The sequence below is a fragment of the Furipterus horrens genome, unplaced genomic scaffold (assembly GCF_987537825.1).
Source record: "Furipterus horrens unplaced genomic scaffold, mFurHor1.1.pri manual_scaffold_5, whole genome shotgun sequence".
NCBI lineage: Eukaryota > Metazoa > Chordata > Mammalia > Chiroptera > Furipteridae > Furipterus > Furipterus horrens.
The window spans coordinates 29,623,709-29,646,478 of NW_028327175.1; the positions used below are offsets into that span (position 1 = coordinate 29,623,709).

The 22,770-nt window shown below is 43.6% G+C and overlaps 1 protein-coding gene across 1 annotated transcript in view; it reads right to left on the minus strand.

The window, feature by feature from the left end:
• Window positions 1–2,306: 2,306 nt before the first annotated feature.
• The window catches only part of ADCY2 (adenylate cyclase 2), a 378,366-nt gene continuing 357,902 nt past the window's right edge, over window positions 2,307–22,770 (minus strand). Inside the window, exons 23-25 of the mRNA XM_090276238.1 lie at window positions 11,289–11,403; window positions 7,213–7,337; window positions 2,307–3,117 (exon numbers count right to left, since the gene is read on the minus strand). Coding sequence (XP_090132364.1) covers window positions 2,965–3,117; window positions 7,213–7,337; window positions 11,289–11,403 — 393 coding nt within the window. The 3' untranslated portion in view covers window positions 2,307–2,964. The remainder of the gene's footprint in view (window positions 3,118–7,212; window positions 7,338–11,288; window positions 11,404–22,770) is intronic.

Genomic DNA, 22,770 nt, shown 5'->3' on the forward strand with positions numbered 1-22,770 from the left:
TGTCTGTCTAGGCCTCCATCTTGTCCAGAAGTCAAAAAGATCTCAGTTTTCATAGACATAAATGTCTGTTTCTCCCCATCTTGACTTTTACAACTTAAAGCCAATCCATGAATTGAATGACCATTAGTCATCTTATCAAAGAGAAACATTAAAATTTTTTGTTTTAGTTATCACATCTTCACCTTTAGTCAGTGTTTCTTGGAAAGCAATGTTCATTATCTTTAGTAAAGAGAATAATGTGCACACTTTGCAACAATGCAGACATTTCTAAACAGATGTATTAAAACCGCTGCAGTTTTAAGGGCACTGGACTCAGGCATTTTTAGGAAAGAGGGCTTCCTAATAGGTTAGAGGAGGGCTTTGAGGAGACTCTTACCTTCTACTGATGGCGCAAGGCCAATGGGCTGATGGGAGTGAAATGCAAGTCCTCTTGCTTGCATGATTTGCTCACAGGAAGGTTTGTGGTTGCCAGAGATGAAGGTACTCTGACCCGGAGCCACTTTCAGATTTCAGAGAATTGGCAGATTTTCACTTTAGTCTGCTCTTAGTCACCAATCACCTGGGAAACTTGGAACAAATGCCTGGACCTCTCTGCACCTGTTCATAAAATGCAGGGCATCTCAGGCTGGGCTGGGGATCAGAATCACCTGGAGACCTTGGTACCTGAAACACCACGGGCAGTGTGCAGGGGCACTGTCAGGATTTCTGACCTGGCAAGCCTGGGTTGGAACCTGAGATTCTGCATTTATAACATGTTCCCAGGTGATGCAGATGCTGCTAGTGGGAGACCACAGTTTGAGGGACCCATGTGTACACAGACCTTTGCAAGGTAGACTCTGATAATCACTTTGATTCTTTTAAAGTCTATTGTTTGTTAAGACTGCTGATACAGGTTTAGGGAAAAGCAATTCTCCTTAGAGTCCTTTTCACCAAATTCAGCACATGGTGGGGAGCACATTTAAGAGCACTTTGTGAATCACCCAGCTGTGAGTATCCACTAAGGGCAGGTGACATAAATTGCCCTGGGAGGGTGCTGTAGGTTCTAAGGGAGGAAGACCCAAAAGGTGAAGCTGCCAGTCATTGTCATAGTGATTCACAAAACCAGATGGAAATCACTGAAACCCTAGGGCATCCTAGTCCACATTTGGATTAGTGACAAGACATGCCCTTATACTCTTTCTTTCAATCACCGTTTTGGAGAATGAGGCGTATCAAGGTCAAGGCTGAATTGCAGATACAGAATCAACAAATTCCTGGTTGAGGCAGACAACTGAGTAAGTTATGCTGCATTCCCATTTCCTCTGGTGACAAAGGCCAGTTATTAGTTTCCATACACGCTCAGCTTGTATTAGAATAACTGTGTGAGTCCAGGTCCCCGCATGGCTGCCCTGTCTGTGCTGCGAATGCGCTGGCAGGTTGAGCCCCATTTCTGCCAGATGGGTTCAGTCATTAGCTCATTTAACCAGACCTGGTCCCATGAACTACCCACAAGGAAAATACTCCTCAGAGAATCTGAGAGGTGTGTCCAAAGTCACACACAGCTAGTAACGCATCAGAGTCAGCAATCAAACCGAGGTCTCAGGCTTCAAGTCCCAGTTCCCAGGAATGGGCTGCTTCCTAATAGATCGTGGGGTTACCTGACCAGGCTGGCAAGGGGCGGTTTGCTTTTAAATGTTACACTACATACAATTGCACAGAGGTTGACTTCTTTATGTGAAGAAAAAAGCCAAACCTTTAGAGCTGAATTTACTCCAAATGAATTTGCCAAGTCTTCTATCTTCAAGGCTCCGTGTGTTCTTATGCCACCTTAGCCATCAAAGGCAGCTTGTGGGACTTGGCAAAGTCTTGTGGTTTGTTCAGCTGTTGTGATTGCTAACTTACATAGTCAGCTCCAAGGCACTCTTATGCAGCCTGTGTCTGATAGCTAATGAAAGGGTTATGGTGGCAGAGATGAGTGTTTGGACAGAGGGGTGGTGTTGTTAGTAGAGAATCCTTTTACTATGAAAATATTTTCCCTGAAAATGCTCTCTAGAAGTGCCAAAATGAAAAGCAGATCCCATGACACAAGGAGCGGCAAGTTTCCTTTCTTCCCAGGGAGCTGCACAATCAGGTATCTGCATTACAGCATCTGACCTGATCCGAATGACTCAAGGGCACCTCAGTCTTGGCTTCTGGAGAGTGCTTTCCGAAGCAGGGAGAATAAATGGAAAACAAACCTCCATTCTGAAGCAAACCAGAGAAAGAAGAAGGGTATGTGTGTGGTGGGGTGGTAGCGGGAGGGGGAGAGAAGATAAGACACTATAAACCAAAGTACATAAAACTTTTAATGAATTAACCTTACAAAAGACAATGGCATCAAAACATCAGATGTGTCTGGTACAAAACTGGTCCTAGGTTGTGAGAACTAATTCTGGTGATGGATGACCATGTGCAGCTGGCACGACATAACAGAGCAAGGTAACAGAGTCATGGATCCCAACCGGGGCCCGTGGGCAGCCACTGGCAATGGGAGACATGGGCGAACACAGCCAAATTCCAGGTGGGGTGACAGAATCAACTTAGTCACAAATACTGTGTGTTTTAATATCAGACTAGCAGATGCAGTTGGCGAGCTACCATATTTTCCAGAAAAGAACATGCACCAGAAGATAATATACACCCCCTAGTTTTATTGCCTTAAGAATTTTTGTTTGTTTCACCTCCCTCATCCATGTCAGTTCTTTGAATCCTTTTCTCTTCTACATCACACACTCCTTCTCTTCCTTCAAAGTAAGCACAGTGCGAGTGGCAGAGCGATCTTGGCACACCAGATGGTATGCCACCAGGTCACAGGAACGAGTCTGCAGAGGCTCCAGAGGACAGAACAGTTCACGCACATTAAAAACAAGGGACAAAAGTTGCAGTCAGAAAGTGCATTGTACCTTCCTAAAAACACAGTCTTCTTGCCAAAATGAAGATGGCTCTTCAGGAAGCCAAGTTGCTCTGGGAAAGGGACCTTGACATTTCTGTGTTCACAAAGTATGTCTTCAGGTCCCCCTTTCCCTTCACATTGATGATTCCTCGACATGTGCATGTGTACCCCAGGGTCTGCAGAATGAGGCTTGTCTCCTCTGTGACCTAGAAGCACATTGACACATGAAAAAGTGTTTAGCGAGGATATTACCATAATCCTTTTGAAAGTTCATTTGCCTACAAGCATAAAGAGCCAATAAATGTTTGTGTTCTTTGATCCATTAGTTCTACTCCTGAGAAATTAGTAGAAGAGAGGCTAATCCATGAGAAGAAAAACATTTAAGGACAATGTTTAATTCAGTGGTGTGATAGTGAAGAACTGGAAATACCTACAATTTAAGCAATCTTCAGGGTTAAGTAAACTTTGATGCAATCATGATCAATATAATAGATGAGATGATGGAATAATGTGAAATCATTTCACCCCCTCAAAAATATTAAGCCTGGTACCGGCTCTGATTTCCACCATGGGAAGATTAAGAATGCACATATAAGAGACCTGAAAACAAAAGCAAATCAAAATATGCTGGACTGGTGGGATTTTAGATGATGTTCATAAGTTGTCATGAAAGTCATTTCAGGAAATAATAAGTGTTAAAAATAGACTTTAATAAAAATGAGAGAAGACACCCTGAGAAGATGCAGTCAGCTCCTGAAAATGACCACAAGTGTCTGGTTTAATGCAGAAAAATAAAATAACCTAAAACTAAAGACACTGGAAATTTGCACTGGCCTCAGCATGGGCACGAAGCTGTCAGGTCTTGAAATGCTAAAAGGAGTGAGCCCCTCTCTCACAGCCTGTAAAAGTGACAAGACTAGCCACTTGTCATGTTCAGTTCCTGCTGGGTCAGAGGGCAGTGACACCTGCTGGGAAGAACAACTTCTCTCTCCAAGGGGCCATGCATGTGGGAGCCCACATCTGGGGAAGGAGACCTAGGCCTGCCTGGTTTGGGCTGCTTGAGGGCTGTCCTGCAAGAGACCTTTGCTTGAGCAGAGAATGGCAGACATGCACAGGCTTGACTAAGTATGAGGTCTCAGCTTCTGAGGTAAGGGAAGACCCACCTGTGGGAAACGTGGCTCCCCAAGCAGGTCCGCCAGGACATACCTGGGTTTTGAGCACAGATAGAGGGAATTGTTTTCTCAGAACCCCCTGGTAATGCTGTGGTGGGTTTGGAACCATGTACAAAAGCAGAGGAGGAGAGATTTCCTTCCACCTTATCAGAGGAAATGGACATGACACCTGTGGGGCCCCAGCCACCTCGGTATGTGGGTGACACACTCATGTGCTAGCAGGCTTGTGGACAACACAGCAATGCCACTGCACCATTTTGCCTGTAGCAGGGGCACTGTCAGGGATGGTACAGTGGTGGGGACAATGGTGGCAGCAATGAGCCAGCCTCCTTGGGCTTGGTGGCTGGAGAGGCCTCGGGGGCAGATTGTCCTGGGGCAGAGGCAGAAGTACATCAGAACTATAGGAGAGCTGTGTTTACAAGACCACGGGACACACGGGACCTCCCAGGCTGAAGTGATCTCTAAGGCAGGCTGTGGGAAAGAGCGAGAAGCACCACTCTGTCTTCCTGCAACATGACTCAGTGGCAGCCTCTGGCTCCGGGGCAATGTGTGCATCCTTGGGGCCCTACAACAGAGCAAGAAGGAAAAGGGGAAACAGATGTTTATGCCAAGTCCCCGGGGAACACAGGTATAGCTTGGGGATGAAGCCAGAAGCACAGAAGAGACTTCAGACCCTGGATAAGAACCAAAAGAACATGTACATGCTCAAGAAACTGAGATGACAATACGTTCTCATGACCAGAGTTCTCAGGGGCAATTAGAATCAGAGAATCCCACAGGCATTTGACTTCTGACCTTCCACACAGAGGACAAACCCATATTCTGGAGCCCGAGAGGTTAATTTTGGAGTTGACATATTTACTGGTTCTGTGTATCACCACCAGCATTCTCAAGCTACCCCGTTGATACTTGTAGCACCAACCACACAATTTTCATAATGCGGGAGGAGGGAACCTTCTACCTGATGAACAGCAGCTATGCTTTCCCTGTGTCTAGGGGAAGTCTGGCTGGGTGCCAGTGGGCTTTCTATGCTGTTTGGGCTTCCAGCGTAGGAAGCACGGTGGGAGCCCATGCTCTTTAGTAAAAACAATCTGTTCTTGAGGCCCAGGAGAAGCTTTTAATGGTCTCTGCATCAATTGTTATTTTTCCTGGCATCTCACTTTTTTTTTCCCCTCCACAGACGTGGAAATAAGAAGCTACTGGAGCTAGAGTAAGCCACATCCTCAGGAGTAGGAAACCCACTCGAGGCAAACCTGCCAACTGCTGGCTGGAATGAATGCACACAGGCCTGCAGAAGCCTGTCCTCTTTCCTTCCTGGGGCTCGGAGTTGCTGCTCTGCACTAAATCACATGCACTATGATGACACCTGATATCCTCTTAGAGACACACAGGAGCCCAAACTCAATTAAACATTGACCTGCAGGGGATTTATGACCTTCAGGAGGGAGTGCTCTCCCTGACCAGCTTCTTTTAAATGGCTTTTGATACTTATCCCAAGTGCTTGAAGAGTGCTTGGAGAGTTGTGAAATATATTAAAACAACCATCCATCTTCTGAATGTTTCAGGTGTGTGGTGAGGACATAGGTTAGTCTACAGGTGGGAAACTGTATCCTTGGTAAGAGCATGCCTCTCTCCCCAAACAGAAGTTCTTGGTGGTGCAGGGTGCTGGAGTCTCCCTGGGCATTGGGAGTGGCTAGTCCTGAGCATGCAGAAAGCCCTAGAGGCTTTGGTGCTATCAGGGCAGGTGAGATTAGGCTGCCAAGGAGGCAGGCCATTCCTTTTGAGGGTGGGCAGCTGGGATGTCTTCACTGCCAGTGACCCCCACTCCAGCCAGCTGTCAGAGGAGCCCCATTTGGCCAATTCATCCGGGAAGGCTGGGGTATTTCCTCCCGCCATGACTGTCTTTCTTCTTTCTCCCTTCTCTTTGTTGGATGTTGCTTACTTTTCAACACCTATTGGCCAATAATCTGACTGGAAGAAGGTGGACACTTAGAAGTAATCTTTGTGCCATTCCATAGAGAAATTAAAGACATACTTTAGAAAGGCCATGGCAATAGAATCGTCCTGGGTGGATGAGGGGGCGCAGCATGACAGGCACCTGGGTGGGCAGAGGCTTAGTGACGGGATCATTGTTGGTGACCCTGGAGCTGGTGGTCTTCTATAGGGTATATAAAGTCTCTACATCTCTGTTACAATTTTAAGAAGCAAGGTTATTTGAGGGCCTTGGCCAAGCTGAGGTACACAGAACCAAGCACACGCAAGTCTCTGAAGAGGGCTATGAACTGATAAAGCCTCTTATTTGTGTCAGGTATTTTCACACAAATTTGTCATTTGGCAGGAGTTTATCTAGCTGAATACAACATAGCTGGGGTGAAATATGGATTCATTGCTTTTTGAGGGCAGGGCAGATACAAAGTTCAGCACAGACGCACACACACAGACACACACACACACACACACACACACACACACACATATCCTTCTCATTGGACGAAGTTAGTCCCTCGATTGTTCTAAGCATCTGGCCAGGTGCCCAAATACTGTAGCGCATGCACTCACCACTGCTTTTCAATTGTCAGGTCTTCCCTTTCTCTCCCTTGGGTGGCTTACAGACCTTTCCAGTCGTTTCTAGATCACCAAATTCCATTCTAGTCCAATTCAGCAACAGCATGTTCTATCACCCTCAATTCCTTCTCTCTCTTCTGCAGACCCCTGCCTTCCTCCTCCCAATTCAGCCCCCAGGGAAGAGAAGGCTGGGCTCAGGTGTGGTTTTGCTTACAGAATCCTCCTCCCTGGCCAAGCCCTTTTCACTGTGTGGGGCCGGGGAGAGGAAGGGGCGAGAAGGCGTCCCTCTTCGCCTTGTTGTTGTGATTACTTACTTTCCCAACTGCTCTGACCTTTCAATTTTTATTGTTAACAGTTAATGCAGAAACAAAGAAACATTTCCCTGATAAAAAGACTTAAGTGAATTGTAAGTTTTTACAAGGTTTTTTTTTTCAACTTTGAAATAAATTTCAAGGTTCTTTCCTTTAATATTTATTATTGTATATATAGTATAATAATTATTATATTATTCCTGGTTCCCTAGGGAACAGACATGGCCCATAATGATGGTGCAGGTTGAGCTACCTGTATTTTATCCAGGACTCCAGTGCTGTCCATCCTGCTGGCCACGTTTACAGTGTTGCCCCAAATATCATATTGAGGCTTCTGAGCTCCAATCACACCAGCTATCACAGGTCCATGGTTCATACCTGGGACACATGAGAACTGGGTTAAGAATCACATTATAGTAACTGTCTTAAACACAAAAAATTTTATAGGACCATCTCGAATCATCTTTATTAAACAAACATTACTCCACATAACTCTAATGCAAAGAAAAATAATGCCTCTGATTTTATAATCTAAAAATATTAAAATATTTATGTTTGTATGAACCCCCTCTGGACCTTGATTTATGCCTATATGTCCATTTTTTGTTATTCCAAAATATCACAAAATTGGTTATGCTTTAAAAAACTAAGCATTAAAACTTTTTTCTATGTTGCTATATAGTCTTAGGCAAGAGATAATTATAGTTTTTCAATAGTTTTGCACTTAATTTTGAAATATACATACTTTTATTTTAAAGAGCAGCTCTTTATCGGCCACGCTGCTGCTGTTGGACTTTTGGGTTTGCTCCAATGTTTTGCTAAAACCGCCACCACTCTATTGCATTTTCTCCTTGCGATGCACTGTTCTATGTGCTTTTCATGTGTAAACTTCAAATTCTCACTACAGCCTGTGGGGTGGGTACTGTTATCACCACGTCCAATTTTCAGGCGAGGAGGCAGAGGGAGGTGCCATCAGATGCACAGTAGGTAGCAGAGGCAGAACACAAACGCAGGCAGTTGGCTTCACAGCCTTTGCACATAAAACTCTGCTTTTCTATCTCTGCCACAAGCTTTCTGTGCATATGGCTTCTGCCCACCTTTAGAGTTGTTGTTCTTTGGTGACAGCCCCCCCTGGTGAGTTTTATCAGATTACAGAGGAACCTGTTGTGCTTTTGATTCTCAAACCACCTGCCCAGAAGACAAGATGGTAGGAGTGACGGGACTGAGGGGGCTCCCCAGGAGCCTCATGCCTGGAGGGGATTCCAGGGCACATGCTCACCTGTAGTGAGCAAAAGTGACACTCAGACAGTGTCTGGAAAAGCTCTGGAAGCTCCATCAGGTTTTGCTGCTTGGGATTTTGGGTCTCATGAAGCTGGGTTTTACAGCTCTGGACCCACCAGAGAGAGGACAATCCAACCTCTGGGGCCCAAGCCTCCCCACAAACTGAGGTTCCCCAACAGTCACTGGGGAAATTCATGAGTCACTTCCCCTTTAGTCCCACTGGCCAAACTCTTGCCAAGGCATGATGATGGATTTCTTGGATTCCCGGGGTTCACAGGCATTATGCTTTATGTCTATACACACATACACACATATAAGTATACATTACTTCCCCAGATAATTAGGCACCCCAGGCCATCATGAAGGTGATGGTTGCTCTAAGTGCTCCCTCTAAGTTAGTAATTGCAATGATAAAACCATGCTTATTGTATGCATACACCTGTGGTCAGAGTGTGCTTTGACTCCAGATGAAATATGGAGATGGCATCTGCCATTAGGAGCTAAAGCTTCAAAAGTCTGATTAACTCTATAGTTAGGGAGAGGCCAGGCTCTTCACCACCCCCAGTGCATCAGTTCGGATGAATCCTTGTCCCAAGAATTCAAACACACAGACACATAGTTGTTACGGGGAGAGGTGGGAGGAGTGACATAGACATACAAATAGAGACACTGAGTTGACTGACCATTTCCCCTACATTTCCTCCTGGATCTAGGACCTTCGCCCTATGGCAGGTGCCAAATGTATTAATAATGAGGGTGTTTCTGAGAGATCTCATTTCCCGCTGCTGACTGCTTAGTTATATATAATAGCTTGTTACATATCTGAAGCTTCCTCTTTGCAATGGAAAGGTAGGCAGGAAACATGCTACAAACAGGATTCCACCCAGTCTTTGAAGGTTCACAGCAGGTGAGAAAGAAAGTCTCCTTTGCTTTTGTGGAGTACTCAATAAAACTCACACCTCTACCTCAGACATCACAAAAATTCCTTCCAGCTCTGTTGCAAGGGTCAGAGTGCCCAGGCATCAGCTGCTGGCTGCTGACTGGTGATCTCAGCCTCCTCTGCCATCAGCTTTTCTTTCGGCTGTTCTGAGTCCTGCTGGGTCAGTGCCTTGGGGTGGGGCTAGAGAGCCTGGGTGGACTGTTGCTGGCAAAGGGATGATCTACTTATCTGCAAGTGTGTGCTCAACTTGTGGTTTCCATTAACTGACTGATTCTGCCCCTTACAGAAAAGAGCCCTGGGAGCAAATTTGGCTCTTACTATCTGTATCATCACTTTTGGGTGTGTGGGGTGGGGTGCAATATTACTCTTCCAATTTCCTACCGTGAACTGCCACTGGATGGTGCCATGCACGGAGGTAGAGCAAGGAAGCTGTCCCTGGGAGAGGCCAAGGGTTTGGAAAAAGGCAAACTCAAAGGCCAAGAGAAAACTGAGAGTAGGCTTCTTTAGAAATCTGAAAGAGCTGGCATGTGGAGGGGAGGAGTGTGTGGTGTGTGTGCAATGTATTATTACTTACTCAATAGTCAGTGTGAAGGAAGCACTCAGTAAATACCTATCAAAGGCGGTCCATTCTATTGCTCATGGGAATTCGGGAAACATTGCTCTAAGGTTCAGACCAAATATGCTGTTTTGATATAGCACATATGACTAGCAAATAATTGTCCCTGTTCCCCCTCTCAGTGAAGGGAAATGTGATTTTGGTCCATATGTGTTTGACAATAGAGGGGGTCATTCTGCAATGTGATGCATTTTTTCTTTCTTTTCTCTTTTCATTTCATTTAATTTTTTGCAAGGAGGGTAGTATGAAAGTTTGAGGAGCCCATTTTCCAAGCTGTCAAAACAATACAGAATCTCCAGGGTCACAGAGACACCTTCCTTGAGTTGGATGGTTCAGCAGGGTGATGAGGCAGTCCATTTCACCTCTGCATGCGGCAGAGCCCGGATAAAGGTCCACCATGCATGGAGCTGAGAAATGTGTCCAGACATTGAGAGTTAAGAGGACATACAGAGAAGAAAGTCCCATTTTCTCAAGAAATGTAAAACATTTCTGGGTTGAAAAAATGAGAATATATGCAGAGCAAAGGAAGAAATAGCTATAAATATCAGGATTTTTTAAATAGTTGAAATCTTTGGAAGAGAAATGAATAGCCATTCACATGAACTGTGTTAAAAGATCTACTCTTATGTGGACTTGCTTTCAGAAGAAGCAAAATGCGTTGCCAAGAAAAACATACAATGGTCAAAGAAGCTCTTACAAATCCTGGATGGCTGGAAGTAACTGCAAACCTCACAAGGCAGCTGTGTGCTAACCTCAGTTCTGAAAACACACATTGTTTTGGGGCAAACATTTGTAAAAGGCAAATAATCATAGGATAGACTAAAGAATCAACTTAAAGTAACAAAAGAACTTACTAGAAACTTATTTTTTATTTTAAAGAAAGGTGGATTTTCTCTTAAATTTGAACATCCCATCTGAAAAGCTATTGCTATTTCAGAACCAAGGACACACATTTGGTGTTCTTGTAGGTTGTGACTGCGGGAGTGCGTGACTATTCTAACAATTATAAGATGCACTTAACATTTTTAGAAAATGCTTGTACTACTCTGAAGTCTGGATGCATCTTCTAGCTTAAGGCGGGTCCTAGTTTTATAGGCAGCAGTCTATGAAATCATTAAGTGGCTCACAGTTGCTGGGTTACATCTGGTGGCTTCCATGAGCTCCTCAGGGTGGCTAAGGCTGTGCATGGCATGGCTTGTCCCTGGCTGGAGGGGAGGGGACAGTGGGACTGAAATCCAGTTCATGGTACAATTGCTAAACCTGGGTCCAACCAAAGTGGGTATTTTTGTTGTTGTTGTTCTAATTTGTGCCAAAGCCCTGAGAAATTCACAACTTCCCTGAGCACCTAGCACCTGCAATCCTGTCCTGCTGCTCTAAGGACACATTTGTTATTGCCCTATTTCAACACAGAGATTCATCAACATTTTCTGAGAATTTGTTCCTGATTCCACGCCTTTTCCCCTGCTGAAAGCCAGGTCTCTGCACAACGTACCCACTCGCAACTTGAAGTCATTGAAGGAGTGCTTATTGATGGCGTCCAGTTTCGCCACCAGCGCAAAGGCAAACTCCACCATGGTGCCGATGTGCATGTACTGCCTCTCAGGCTCCTGAGGAAAAAGGAACAGAGGAAGATGGGGTTAGGGCTTCACAAGCTGGGGAGTATTCCCTCCAGTCACAGACCTGGGCTCCACTCACAAAGGCTCCACCACACTGCAGACACTATTTGTGAGACTTAAATTTCACCTTCGAATTCATTTTTGTAGCCATGAGGAGACATGAAACACTAGAAGACACTACATTGTTTTAACCCAGACATCGCCAACAGAAGGTGCCTTTGGGGAGGGGTTGGCTCCTGGTTCTCCATTTGCCCCTCACACCGAGTCATTCCCCTTCTGCTGGGCTCTAGCACAGGGAAGCTGACTTGTAGGAACTGCCTCTTCCATGTCCCCTGGTTTTCTGTTGGACTGACCCATGGGAGGGCCAGGGCAGAATAGAAGGTGGGCAGAGAGAGAGGTCTAGGGACTCAGTCCTCCTCTTCCTCACTTCATACCTGCTACAGTTTTCCCTGGGTCTGAAAACACCACTCCCTTCTTTTGTCCTTTTAAGGGACTGGGTATTAGGGGCTGAAATGTGTCCCTCCACCAAACTCATATGTTGAAGTCATAAACCCTTAGTTCCCCAGAATGTGACCATATTTAGAGACAGGGTCTTTAGAGGTAATTATGAGTAATTCAGTCATTTATTTGACAAATCTAGTATGACAGGTGTCCTTATAAGAAGAGAAAATTAGGACACAAACACAGAGAAAAGACCATGTGAGGACACATGGAGAAGGCGGCCATCTACAAGCCAAGGAGAGAGGCCTCAGAATAAACAGACCCTGCTGACACCCTCACCTTAGACTTCTGGTCACCAGAATGGTGAGAAAAGAAATTTCTGTTGTTTAAGTCACCAGTCTGTGTTCATTATGGTAGCCCAAGCAAACAAACACAAGGGGTAACAATTTTTCCTCTACTTGTCCCTGGGTGGTTTATTATTTTTTGAGGAATAGAGTTATCATAGGTATAAAGCTGAAAAAGAAGGAAAGTCCTAGGTTTCCAATGGAGGTAGGTAGAGATTTCAATTTCTGTTTACTCTTAATTAATTTGTTTATTATTCTTAATACTAGTTTATAGTTGCCATTAATTTGTAACTCCTATATTTATATTTAATTTTGAAGTTCATCTTTTTAAAATGTCTATTTTGGGTTATATTTTAGAAATAGATTATTAATGTATTTATATAATTCATAAAGTGTTTTAATTTACATATCCTTTAGGTGCCTGCTCCCCCAGTAGTTAATGGTTGGGTGCCTGGTAAAATGTAGTTCCAGTGCTGTGGCAGGCTTATGGGACAGACATCCATCTTAGCCCTGAAATCAAAGCGGCCTTTCTCTTAAGTCTGTCTCCTTCACTCATTTGTGAATTCCACAAGGAAAGAGATGATCTTCTCTAGTATGTGTCTGCACAACATGACACAGTGTTCGTACACAAGCGCTTGGTACATACTTATGGAATGGCTACTTGTAGGTGGACCATCAGGTAGCAGAGGAAATGACTAGGAGGATCAGAGAGAATCGTCAAGCTTTGGAGGGAGAACAAACTCAACAGATGCTGATCTGGGGAGCATATGCCCAGGAGGGTCATTCCTGAGCCCACTGAATTGGGTGAGGACTCCAAGAGAAGAAAAGAAAATGAAACATTATTGGGGTAGACTGGGAAGCGCCCTCAGTTGGGACAGGCATCAGTAAGGGACACTGGAAATGCTTGAGAGAAGAGGATCAGAAATGGAACACCTGGCGTCGAGGGTGGCATGTCATGACTTCTGGAATGAGTGTTTCATCTCACAGCATCCAAAGAGGAGGCACCTGGTGACCTTGGGGGAGCATTCTACGGGAAGGAAGACACAACCAACTCTAAGGATGCCAACAGTGATGACTGAGAAGAAAAACAGGGACCATAAACAGAACCTGCTTATTCAAGATGAGAGGGAGATGATGAAAACCAAGGTAAAAGCTAAGGGGAAAAGGAAAAATGACTAGAGGATTATTCATCACATCCACACAGTATTTTAATAACATGAGCAAAAAGGGAGAACATTAATGCAGGGTTTCCTAGCCTTGGCACTGGTGACATTCAGAAGGCAGAATTCTTTGTTCTGGGGATTCTTCTGTGTCTTCTAGGATGTTGAGCAGCATCCCTGGCCTCCACCCTCTAGACACCAGTAGCATCCACCTTTCCAGTTGTGACCACTACAAATGTCTCCAGACACTGCCAACAGTTTCCTCGGGGGGGGGGGGGGCAGGGGGGACAAAACTGCCCCCTGCTGAGACCATAGCACTAAATAAAATAATTATAAACAGAGAAGATGAATTAACTTTCTGGTTCAGAAAGATTTCTTCCTTTCCTTTGGTGAATGATGTACATCTACAAAAAGACAAATGAAGTCCTACTGTTGCCATAAATCCATAACTTAAAATTGTGGAAGAAAAACCAAACAATTAAAACAATTGGAACTATAAAACAGACTGCCAGCTAACTTTGGTAGAAACACAAAATCATTTCTTAAGAACTATTTTCCATCAGGGCCTGCTAATATTTCTTGTCTCATGACTTACAAGAAGATGATTTGAAGGTTTATGCAGTCATCTGGAAAACATCTTGCTCCTTTAATGATGGACAAACTGTTAAATCAACAGGCAAAATCCTATGCAATAGAAATCACTGCCATCCTAGCAAGGAGAACCCATTGGCCTCTGGAGAGATGGATTGCTTCGTCTAGGACCGAGGCCTAGCAGAACAGTCTCACTCCATGATAAATTATCACCCGATCTGTTTTCCTGCAGTGGGACTTAAAATGGAGGTTTGACGTGACCTCAGTAATAAATGAAGAGATTGAGTTCTAGGAGTGAGGTTTAAATCCAATGTCAATAACTCATTTGGGCTTAGTAAACCCTAGAAAAAAATTATACTCAGACTCTGGAAGAGCTCAGTTTATTTCAAAAAGTCCCTACAATTGAGCTTTTGATAAATACTTAATGGCAGTATAAAGCAGCGCTTTCTCCCATGACCCAAATAATTTGATAGATATCTTCAAAAGTTTTAATGATTTCCAGGCACACAGTGAGACAACAAATTTGTTTTCGTGGAACACATTTTGTGGAGCTGTGTGTCTTGGAAGTTGCACCAGCAAGGAAAACTGCTTAAAGTAAAGGCCTGTGTACTGAGGTTATCTTCTGATTCAAGGGACTGCTGGTAAAAACCGAGGTAATGTATTAGGCTAAAATTAACATGTGCCTCCTCTCCTGTCCTCTCTTCTCTTTCCTTCTTTCCTTCTTCCATCCATTAACTATTCACAGAGCACCCACTATGCAGGCGTTCATCTGACTGAAGATTCAGAACTTCTGTCTAAGGAGCACCCTGTTCTCTGCCTGGGCTCCAGGGGGCGATCTGATCAGACCTCACAGTTCTTCCAGGGGTGCTGATGACCACAGCACAGCACCAACATCAGCCCCACGTGGTGGCCCTGAGCACCTGGGATTCAGGCACCTGTCAGAGAACAGGACCAGACTCACCACTTCCTGGTGTCTATTGAAACTCAGAGGCACAGGATAACATTTGTGGAAAACAGCCTGATCCCTACACCATCATGGATCCCTCTATATTTACTCAACTTGAATTAAGTTGGACTCTTACTGTGCTCCACCAGATCTCACTCTACAGAGAACATATTTTATTAAAATATCCATTATTGGATGTACTAGCAAACATCCCCACCCCAACACTGTAAACAATTTTCCACAAGGAAGTTACCGTGCACATGGCTTACTACAGACTCGTTGTCATTGTTATTACTTGGGTCAGGACCCAGTGGAGCAACCAACTCCAACTTGACCTAGCCTGGTTTTCAATATACTAATGAATGAGTGGTTTGATCTCACCTTATGAACACTGAAACACTGTACTGGTGTTGCCTGCAGGACATTTCAGAACACTTAATAGCAACAGTGGATGCATACGTGTACGTTGCATATATGTAGGCAGATATGCGTGCATGTATGCAGGCATGTATTTAATCCTCATCATGATGCCCCTGCAGGAATTTCTATCTTTCTCCTGCTGTACAGATGGGAAAGGAAAATCTAGCGAGGCCAATAATTTGTGTAAGGGGCACGACCAGGCTTTGCAGCCAGATCATGTGACTCCAGGGTCCTTAGTCAGAACAACGTTCCCTCCCTCCCCGGGGAGGCATATAGAACACGGTCAGGACCTTTCTGTTTGCATTTTATGTAGCATTCTCATCTTTCTTCCCATCTTATCTTTCCTTTCACTTTATTCATTTAAAAATATCTCTGCATTGCATTCCTTTTGGTAAACTTTGTGAGGGAGATATTTAAATGAAATATGCACAAACATATAGACAAATTGATAAGCAGTTTTTCTTGATATTCTTGCTGTTAAATGGTGATAGGTGGGTTGGATGATGGGTCTAATGGGTCGTCAGCTGATGGAGAACTATAATTAAGACTTGTTGACTGATGATTCTGGAGCTAGCCACCACCTATGTGTATGGCTGAAATTCTGCTTGATGTCTTAGTGCAAACTCAAAGTTGTATATCTAAAACTACAGTATTTAATCTCTCACAAGGAAGCTCTTATCCTTGACTCTTGTACTTATACTAATGGAGTCATTAATTTCAAATCCCTAAATTGGAACCCTGAAATTCAGATGGCCTGGCCTTCCCTTTTGCCCCCTCCATCCCAGTCTCCCAGTATCTAGATCCATCTCCCTTAGACACGTATCTCCCATGCACCTTTCCTTTATTTTCCTGGGAGCATCCTTTACATTCAGACCACTACTTGCCTGAAAGTTAGAAGTTGACTAAATAATTGCCAGCACTTTGAGTCATACAAAGTTGGGTTCAGCTTCAGGTTGTACAGTCATTAGCTGTGTGGTCTTGGCTGAGTCACTGAACTTCTCTGGGCCTCAGTTTCCTTTTATGTGAAATGGGACAGGAACTATCTATATCATAGTGTTGTGGTTAAAATGAAGTGAATTATTATAAGCAACACATTCAGTCTGTGTCCCTGGGGCTCAGGATTTATTTAGTTTCCTTCGTGATAGTTTAGAGAAGTACATCACTCTGTCTGATGTGAAAAGCATCTGTCAGCATTAAATTGTCTTATGTGCTAGGTTAATACTTTTCCCCCTTTTCCACACACTGGGCATCCTACACAGATGTATGGCTTTGATCTAAGTGTCTGACATTTTAAGTGTCTTTGAGATTCTCAGTAGTGAAGAGTAAGTGGTTCATTCTCTTTCCATTTTCAGTTTCTTATTAGTAGCCTGAAAGTAAGAGGAAATTTCTCTCTACTTATGACACATCGTAATAGCTTTGTGTTTGTACAAAAATATGCAGCACTGGGATACTGCTTTTCATTTCAGCAGAGACCAAAACTATTTTCTACTTGTCCAGTAAAGGGGACTGTGATTATTGGTTTTAATGTATTAGCTACTATGAAACTGGAAGCAGAATAGATTGGAATGGCTCCTCACTTCTTCCATGGTCAACTTGGCAGAGTGTCTCTCTGATATGGTTTGAATATTTGTGTCCCTCCATATTCATATGTGGAAGCATAATCCCTAGTGTGATGATGGTATTAGGAGGTGGGGCCTTTGGAAGGTGATTAGTCGTGGGGGTGGAGCCCTCACCAGTGGGGATTAGGGTCCTTATAAGAAGAGATTGGAGGGCACTTACTTCTTCTCTCTGCTTTCCACTATGTGAAGACACAGCAAAAAGATGGCTGTCTGCAAACCAGAAAGTGAATCCTCACTGGACACCAGATCTGCTGGTGCCTAGATCTTGGTCTTCTTAGCCTCCATAACCATGAGAAATAATTGTTTTTCACTTGTGACTGAGTCTAAGGTATCTTTGTTATAGCGCCTGAGCAGACTAAGGCAACTCTAATGTTCCCAGACACTCTCCATGTTCACCCAGCACTGAAATTACTATTTGCACATGTGGCCTTCACAGATACAGTGCAGCTACAGAGGGGCATTCATCGGCAATACCTGGAGTTTGCCACAGCGGGGAAAGAAAATGCCTGCTAGGTGACCTGCTAGCTAAATAAAGTCCCAGGCAGCTAGCTGGGCCAGATGGCTAACTTGGGTAGAGATGGAGTTGTTAACCTGAGCCAGTGAACGTAAATGGTAAATGGAAAATGTCTACTGTTTATTGCTTTGCAGTGGCTCAGTTTTGTTGATACACTGGGTAAGGGAGTATAGGAGTGCCATGGGAGGGCCACATGGAGCCTGGGATCTGATTTGGGAGGTGAAGGGAACAGAATAAAAAGCTAGCACCCTAGTCATGGTGTTGTCCTTCTGGGGAGAACACAGCAGAACAAGGTGAAGTAGGAGGTGGTGCTTCATAACTCCCTGAGCTGGCTGTCAAACGTGTTTGGATATAGTCAATAAAAACATAAACTAATAAATTCATTTACAAATAACTTTAAAATAATTCCTAAAATAAAAAAATTAAATGACAGAATTATAAAGGGAGCAGTAATACAAATGCTTTAAAATTTTAACAAGCTGTAAGGCTCCTACCTTGACAAGGAATAAAAACTCCCTGCTGCTACCTTATGCTTCTTTGCCTCTTCCCTCCTTTATTTTTCTGGCACCACAAGTTACCTCCTTCCAAAGTGTCACTGGCAATGGGCATCACTCTATTTGCAATTATGAATAAAAGCTAGAGGTATGGCTTATTATATAGCAATAACACAATCAAAGCAAGGGTTTGAATGAAAATTTTCATCTCTATACAGTACTTTGATTTTGACTTAAGTTCTTAGTAAAATTTGTTTGGGAAAGCTCACAACCTCTTACATAATTCCTGATACCAGGGAGAATCCAAATATTTGATTAGGACATGAAGAATGGACTTTCTCTGCAATGGAGCCGGCAGAGAAGATGAGGTTCCAGAGTGCAACAGAGGGAAGAGGCAATATGGAGAGGTGAAGAGTGTGGTAAAATGGGGAGAACATGCCAAGCCCATGGAGCAGCTGTTTCTGTGCTCCACTAGAGACTATTGTCATCAGAAATGAAGATCTGGCTGATAATCTATCAATATTCAGAAGCTGGAAATGATAGTTTTTAAATAGAATGTCCTTTTTCTAAAAAACACTCTTGAAGTCAAGAAAAACATACTTGTAAGCACAAGTGTGCTATCATGGCCTGAAGTTTAAAGGCCATAGCAAAGATCAAGCAGGGGCTGCATGCGCGGGGCTTGGAAGAGAGTGACATCTTGACCGTAAACCAAAGAGCCAGTGAGGGGCAAGTTCCCCATTTCTCCCCACCGCTGACCTCATCATAGAACATCTACTGACCAGGTGTACGTCCATGGAATTATGAGAGTGGGCTTAGAATGCAAGACCATTTTCAATTTAATATTTCATTTCCTGACAAATGAAATAGCAATCAGTCATTCCACATAATGCAACCAACATTAATCATGTTGTCTTTAAGCTTAAAATTAAAACACACTGTTTCATTTAAAAAACACAAATGACACAAAACAGATGCAGGCATAGATGCCCTGCTCCGAGTAGGCGCCACCAGGCTACTGCACGTTTATTCTCCCAGTGGACGTGTACGCTGCTACCACAAGGAAAAATGTGGAGACATTACAAATACAGGAGACATTTCAAAAGGCTTTTATCCAGATAACTTTGCCTCTTTGGGGATTTAAGGAAAACAAATTGATCCTTGAGAAACCCAATGTATTTTGCAAATTAAATGTCATCTTTTGCCAAATCTGGCTAAACAATAAATAGAAAATTTTTCATTTTAAAAATTAAGTAGAATACTTTTATAACTAGAGAAGCAAGTGGGTGTGATATAAAATGCAAAAGCGACTTGTTTCTTGTAAAAATAACTAATATCCACATTTATATTTATCAAGCATGTCATTTCCTCCTTTTAGAAGACTTTCACTGAATTTCAAATTATTCTAGGATGACCTTACCAAGATTCTAATTAAATGTTCTAGATAAAAATAGCGCATTTGAATAAAACTCTATGCATGGACATGATGACATACCATATTTCATCAATGCCCCAAAACCCTATTGGAAGTGACAATGGTATCAACACAAGAAATAGTGTATAAACCATAACTGTATTATTATTGCTATTAGCATTTTTATTACCACTCTGTCCATGGAGTTTACTGAGTGTTTTGCATGTTAATGGAGTCTTCCTAACAGCCTTATGAAGTGGATATGATCCTTACTTTATATATAAGAACACTGAGGTGCAGAAAGCTTAGGTATTATAGTGAGTAATGAACAGTCTCACTTGAAAGTTAGACTCTTTCCACTCTACCATGAATGTAACTAGTTATAGTCACTGATGAGAAGTCAGGAATCCACGCAAGGGTAGCTAAGAAGGCAAGTGTTGATGAGGGCAGAAGGGATGGGGTACCCGTGAAAGAACAGCTTTGCTAAGGCAAAGGGGCAGCAGTGAGTGAACGATGTAGATACAAACTCGTGGGTGCAGATGTGAACTTGATGGGGCAGGGCTGGTGAAGGAGAGGAGGAGCTGAAGCAGCCTGAGCTCCAGACTCTCAGAGGGGAGTCCTGCACCTAGAGTGCCCAGGTCTGTACACCCTCTTTGTCACTGCTTGTTCTCTCTATGACCTTGGGCAAGTTACTGCATTGTTGTGCCTCAGTTTCTCCATCTGTAAAATGGACTGGGGAGGGGTCTCCTAGGCTTGTTAAATGTCAAGCTTCAGGAAGCATTTAGTAAGCATTCAAAATGTCAGGGGTTAAAAAAAGAGAGAGGGAGGGTCTGAATTGGTAGTAACAGGGCTGTAAAGCAGAGTGAAGGAAGTGAAACATTGTCTTGAAGTGGGACGGGGGGCGGGCACACAATCATGCAGTAAATGAACAGGTGTAGTCTCTAAACCCAAGGCCCCCTGCTGGGAATTTTGGGGAACACCATATAAAATGTGGCACTCGCTGTAATCTGGATGGTGGATGAAAAACACATTTACACAAAAGCTGAAAATGATCTATGCAGCACCTGGGAGAAGGCAATAGGATCTAGAAACTAAGCTCCTTAGGTTAGGGTGTAGGAAAGGTTTCTGGGAAATTCAGAGCCATGGCACTGCTGACGGGTGAGATCTTAAAGTAGGATATGTTCAGTGCATAACAGAGTCACCCAGGGAGACTAGTGGAAAGGGGATGTCCAGCCTCACCCTCAAGAGACACATCAGGTTTGGCGGTTTCTTTCCTGGAGCCCAACACAGGTGCTCCCCACTTGGAAAGGGTACCAGGTAGAATGTGGTGTGGGTATGCACAAAAGCACAGTGCATGTCTGAGGGCTGGTGTAGGGAGAGAGAGGGTGGGACTGGACAGAGGGTTGGGGGCCGCAGCCAGATGGCAGGCCCTGTTTCAGGAGTGGGGAGGATAAGAAGAAAATGAGGGTGGTGTTAGAAAGATGGATGTGCATGTAAAGGTAATGTGACAGCCAAGCTTGGCTCAGTGGTCAGGATGGCAGATGATGATTTTGGCAGCGGTCAAATACACAGAGGGGATAGGTTGAGTCTTAGGTGACATCCCTGATAGCAAGGAGGGGATTGGGAAAGAACAGGGACTGTTTCCCACAGAGTGGGACCACAGGCAAGAGTCAGCCAAGTGAAAAACCTGGGAGCTGAGAAGTGGACTTCTGGGCAAAGGAAACTGCCAGCTCTGTCACAGCTACAGACAGGATGAAGAGACTGGATGCTCAGAGGCAGAGTAAGCACCGGGAAGACAGGAGAACACATTAGTGTGTTAAGGGCAGTGGAGGATGGGCCAGCCCCACAAGCTGAATGCTGAGTGGCTCTTCATGTGGTGGTGTCCCTGAGGATCTGTGCTCAGAGGCCCTGCCTAGGGACGGGTAAGTGGCTTTCAGAGAGCTAAGATCTGGAGTGGATGTGATCAGGTTAAGAGCCCTAAATGGTCCACAACAGGATATCAGCTAAAAGGACCTCAGAATTAGGGCTGGAAGTAGGGTGAAGAGAGTGAGGCATCCACTTTGGACATAAAACTTAAGGTAGCACCAAGAAGCTCATCAGTCATGAGAAATAATCCCAAAATGTAATTATTTAAAAATCAAAATTAATGCACAAAAATCCAGAATGAACTAAAATATTGAAATTTGAAATGAAGATGGACAAGGATGTGGACTCACTTCCCCCAAAATCATATCCTGAAGCCCTAACACTCTCCCCCCAGGATCTCTTTCTCTCTCTCTGCCATGTGAGGACAGAGGAAGAAGGAGACCATATGCAAGCCAAGAAGAGAGCACTTACCATTAACTGTGCCCTGCAGGACCTTGATCTGGTTTATTTTATTGCTTGTTTCTTTTCCTTTTTCTTATTAATCAAGTAATGCATACCCATTAAAAATAATAATCTAGCATACTTGCCAATGATACATTGGAAAAGGGCTTAAGCTCCAAAATATATAAAGAACTCATATGACTCAACACCAGGAAGGCAAACAATCCAATTAAATATGGGCAAAGGACCTGAATAGACATTTCTCCAAGGAGGACATACAGATGGCCTGCAGATATATGAAAAATTATTCAATATTACTAGCCATCAGAGAGATGCAACTTAAAACCACAATGAGATACCACCTCACACCTGCCAGAATAGCTGTCAATTAAAAAATCAACTAACAAGTGCTGGTGAGGATGTGGAGAAAAGGAAACCCTAGTGCACTGTTGGTGGGAATGAAGACGTGCAACCACTGTGAAAACAGTATGGAGTTTATTACAAAAGTAAAAATGGAACTGCCTTTTCACACAGTGATTCCACTTCTGGGAATATATCCAATGAATCTTGAAACACCAATTCAAAAGAATATATACACTGCTATGTTCATAGCAGTGTTATTTACAATAGCCAAGATTTGGAAACAGCCTAAGTGTCCATCAGTAGATGAGGGGATAAAAAAGCTATGGTACATTTATACAATGGAATACTACACAGCAGTAAAAAAGAAGGAATTCTTACCTTTTGCGACAGCATGGATGGAACTGGAGACTATTATGCTAAATGAAATGAGCCAGGCAATGAAAGACAAATACCATATGATCTCACTTAAAACTGGGATCTAAGGAACAAAATAAACTAACAAGCAAAATAGAAGTAGAGCACTGAAACAAGGAGCAGACTGATAGCTGTAAGAGGGCAGGAGGGAGGTTGGGACTGATTGAAAGAAGGACAAAGCATATATATACATCATCCATGGATATGAATAACGGTATGGGGACTGAGTGGGGGGAGGGGGACAAAGGAGGAAAACTGAAACAACTGTAATAGCATAAACAAAAAGTTTTAAAAAAGCAATAATCTGAAAGCAAGCACCCGAGGAGAAGACCAA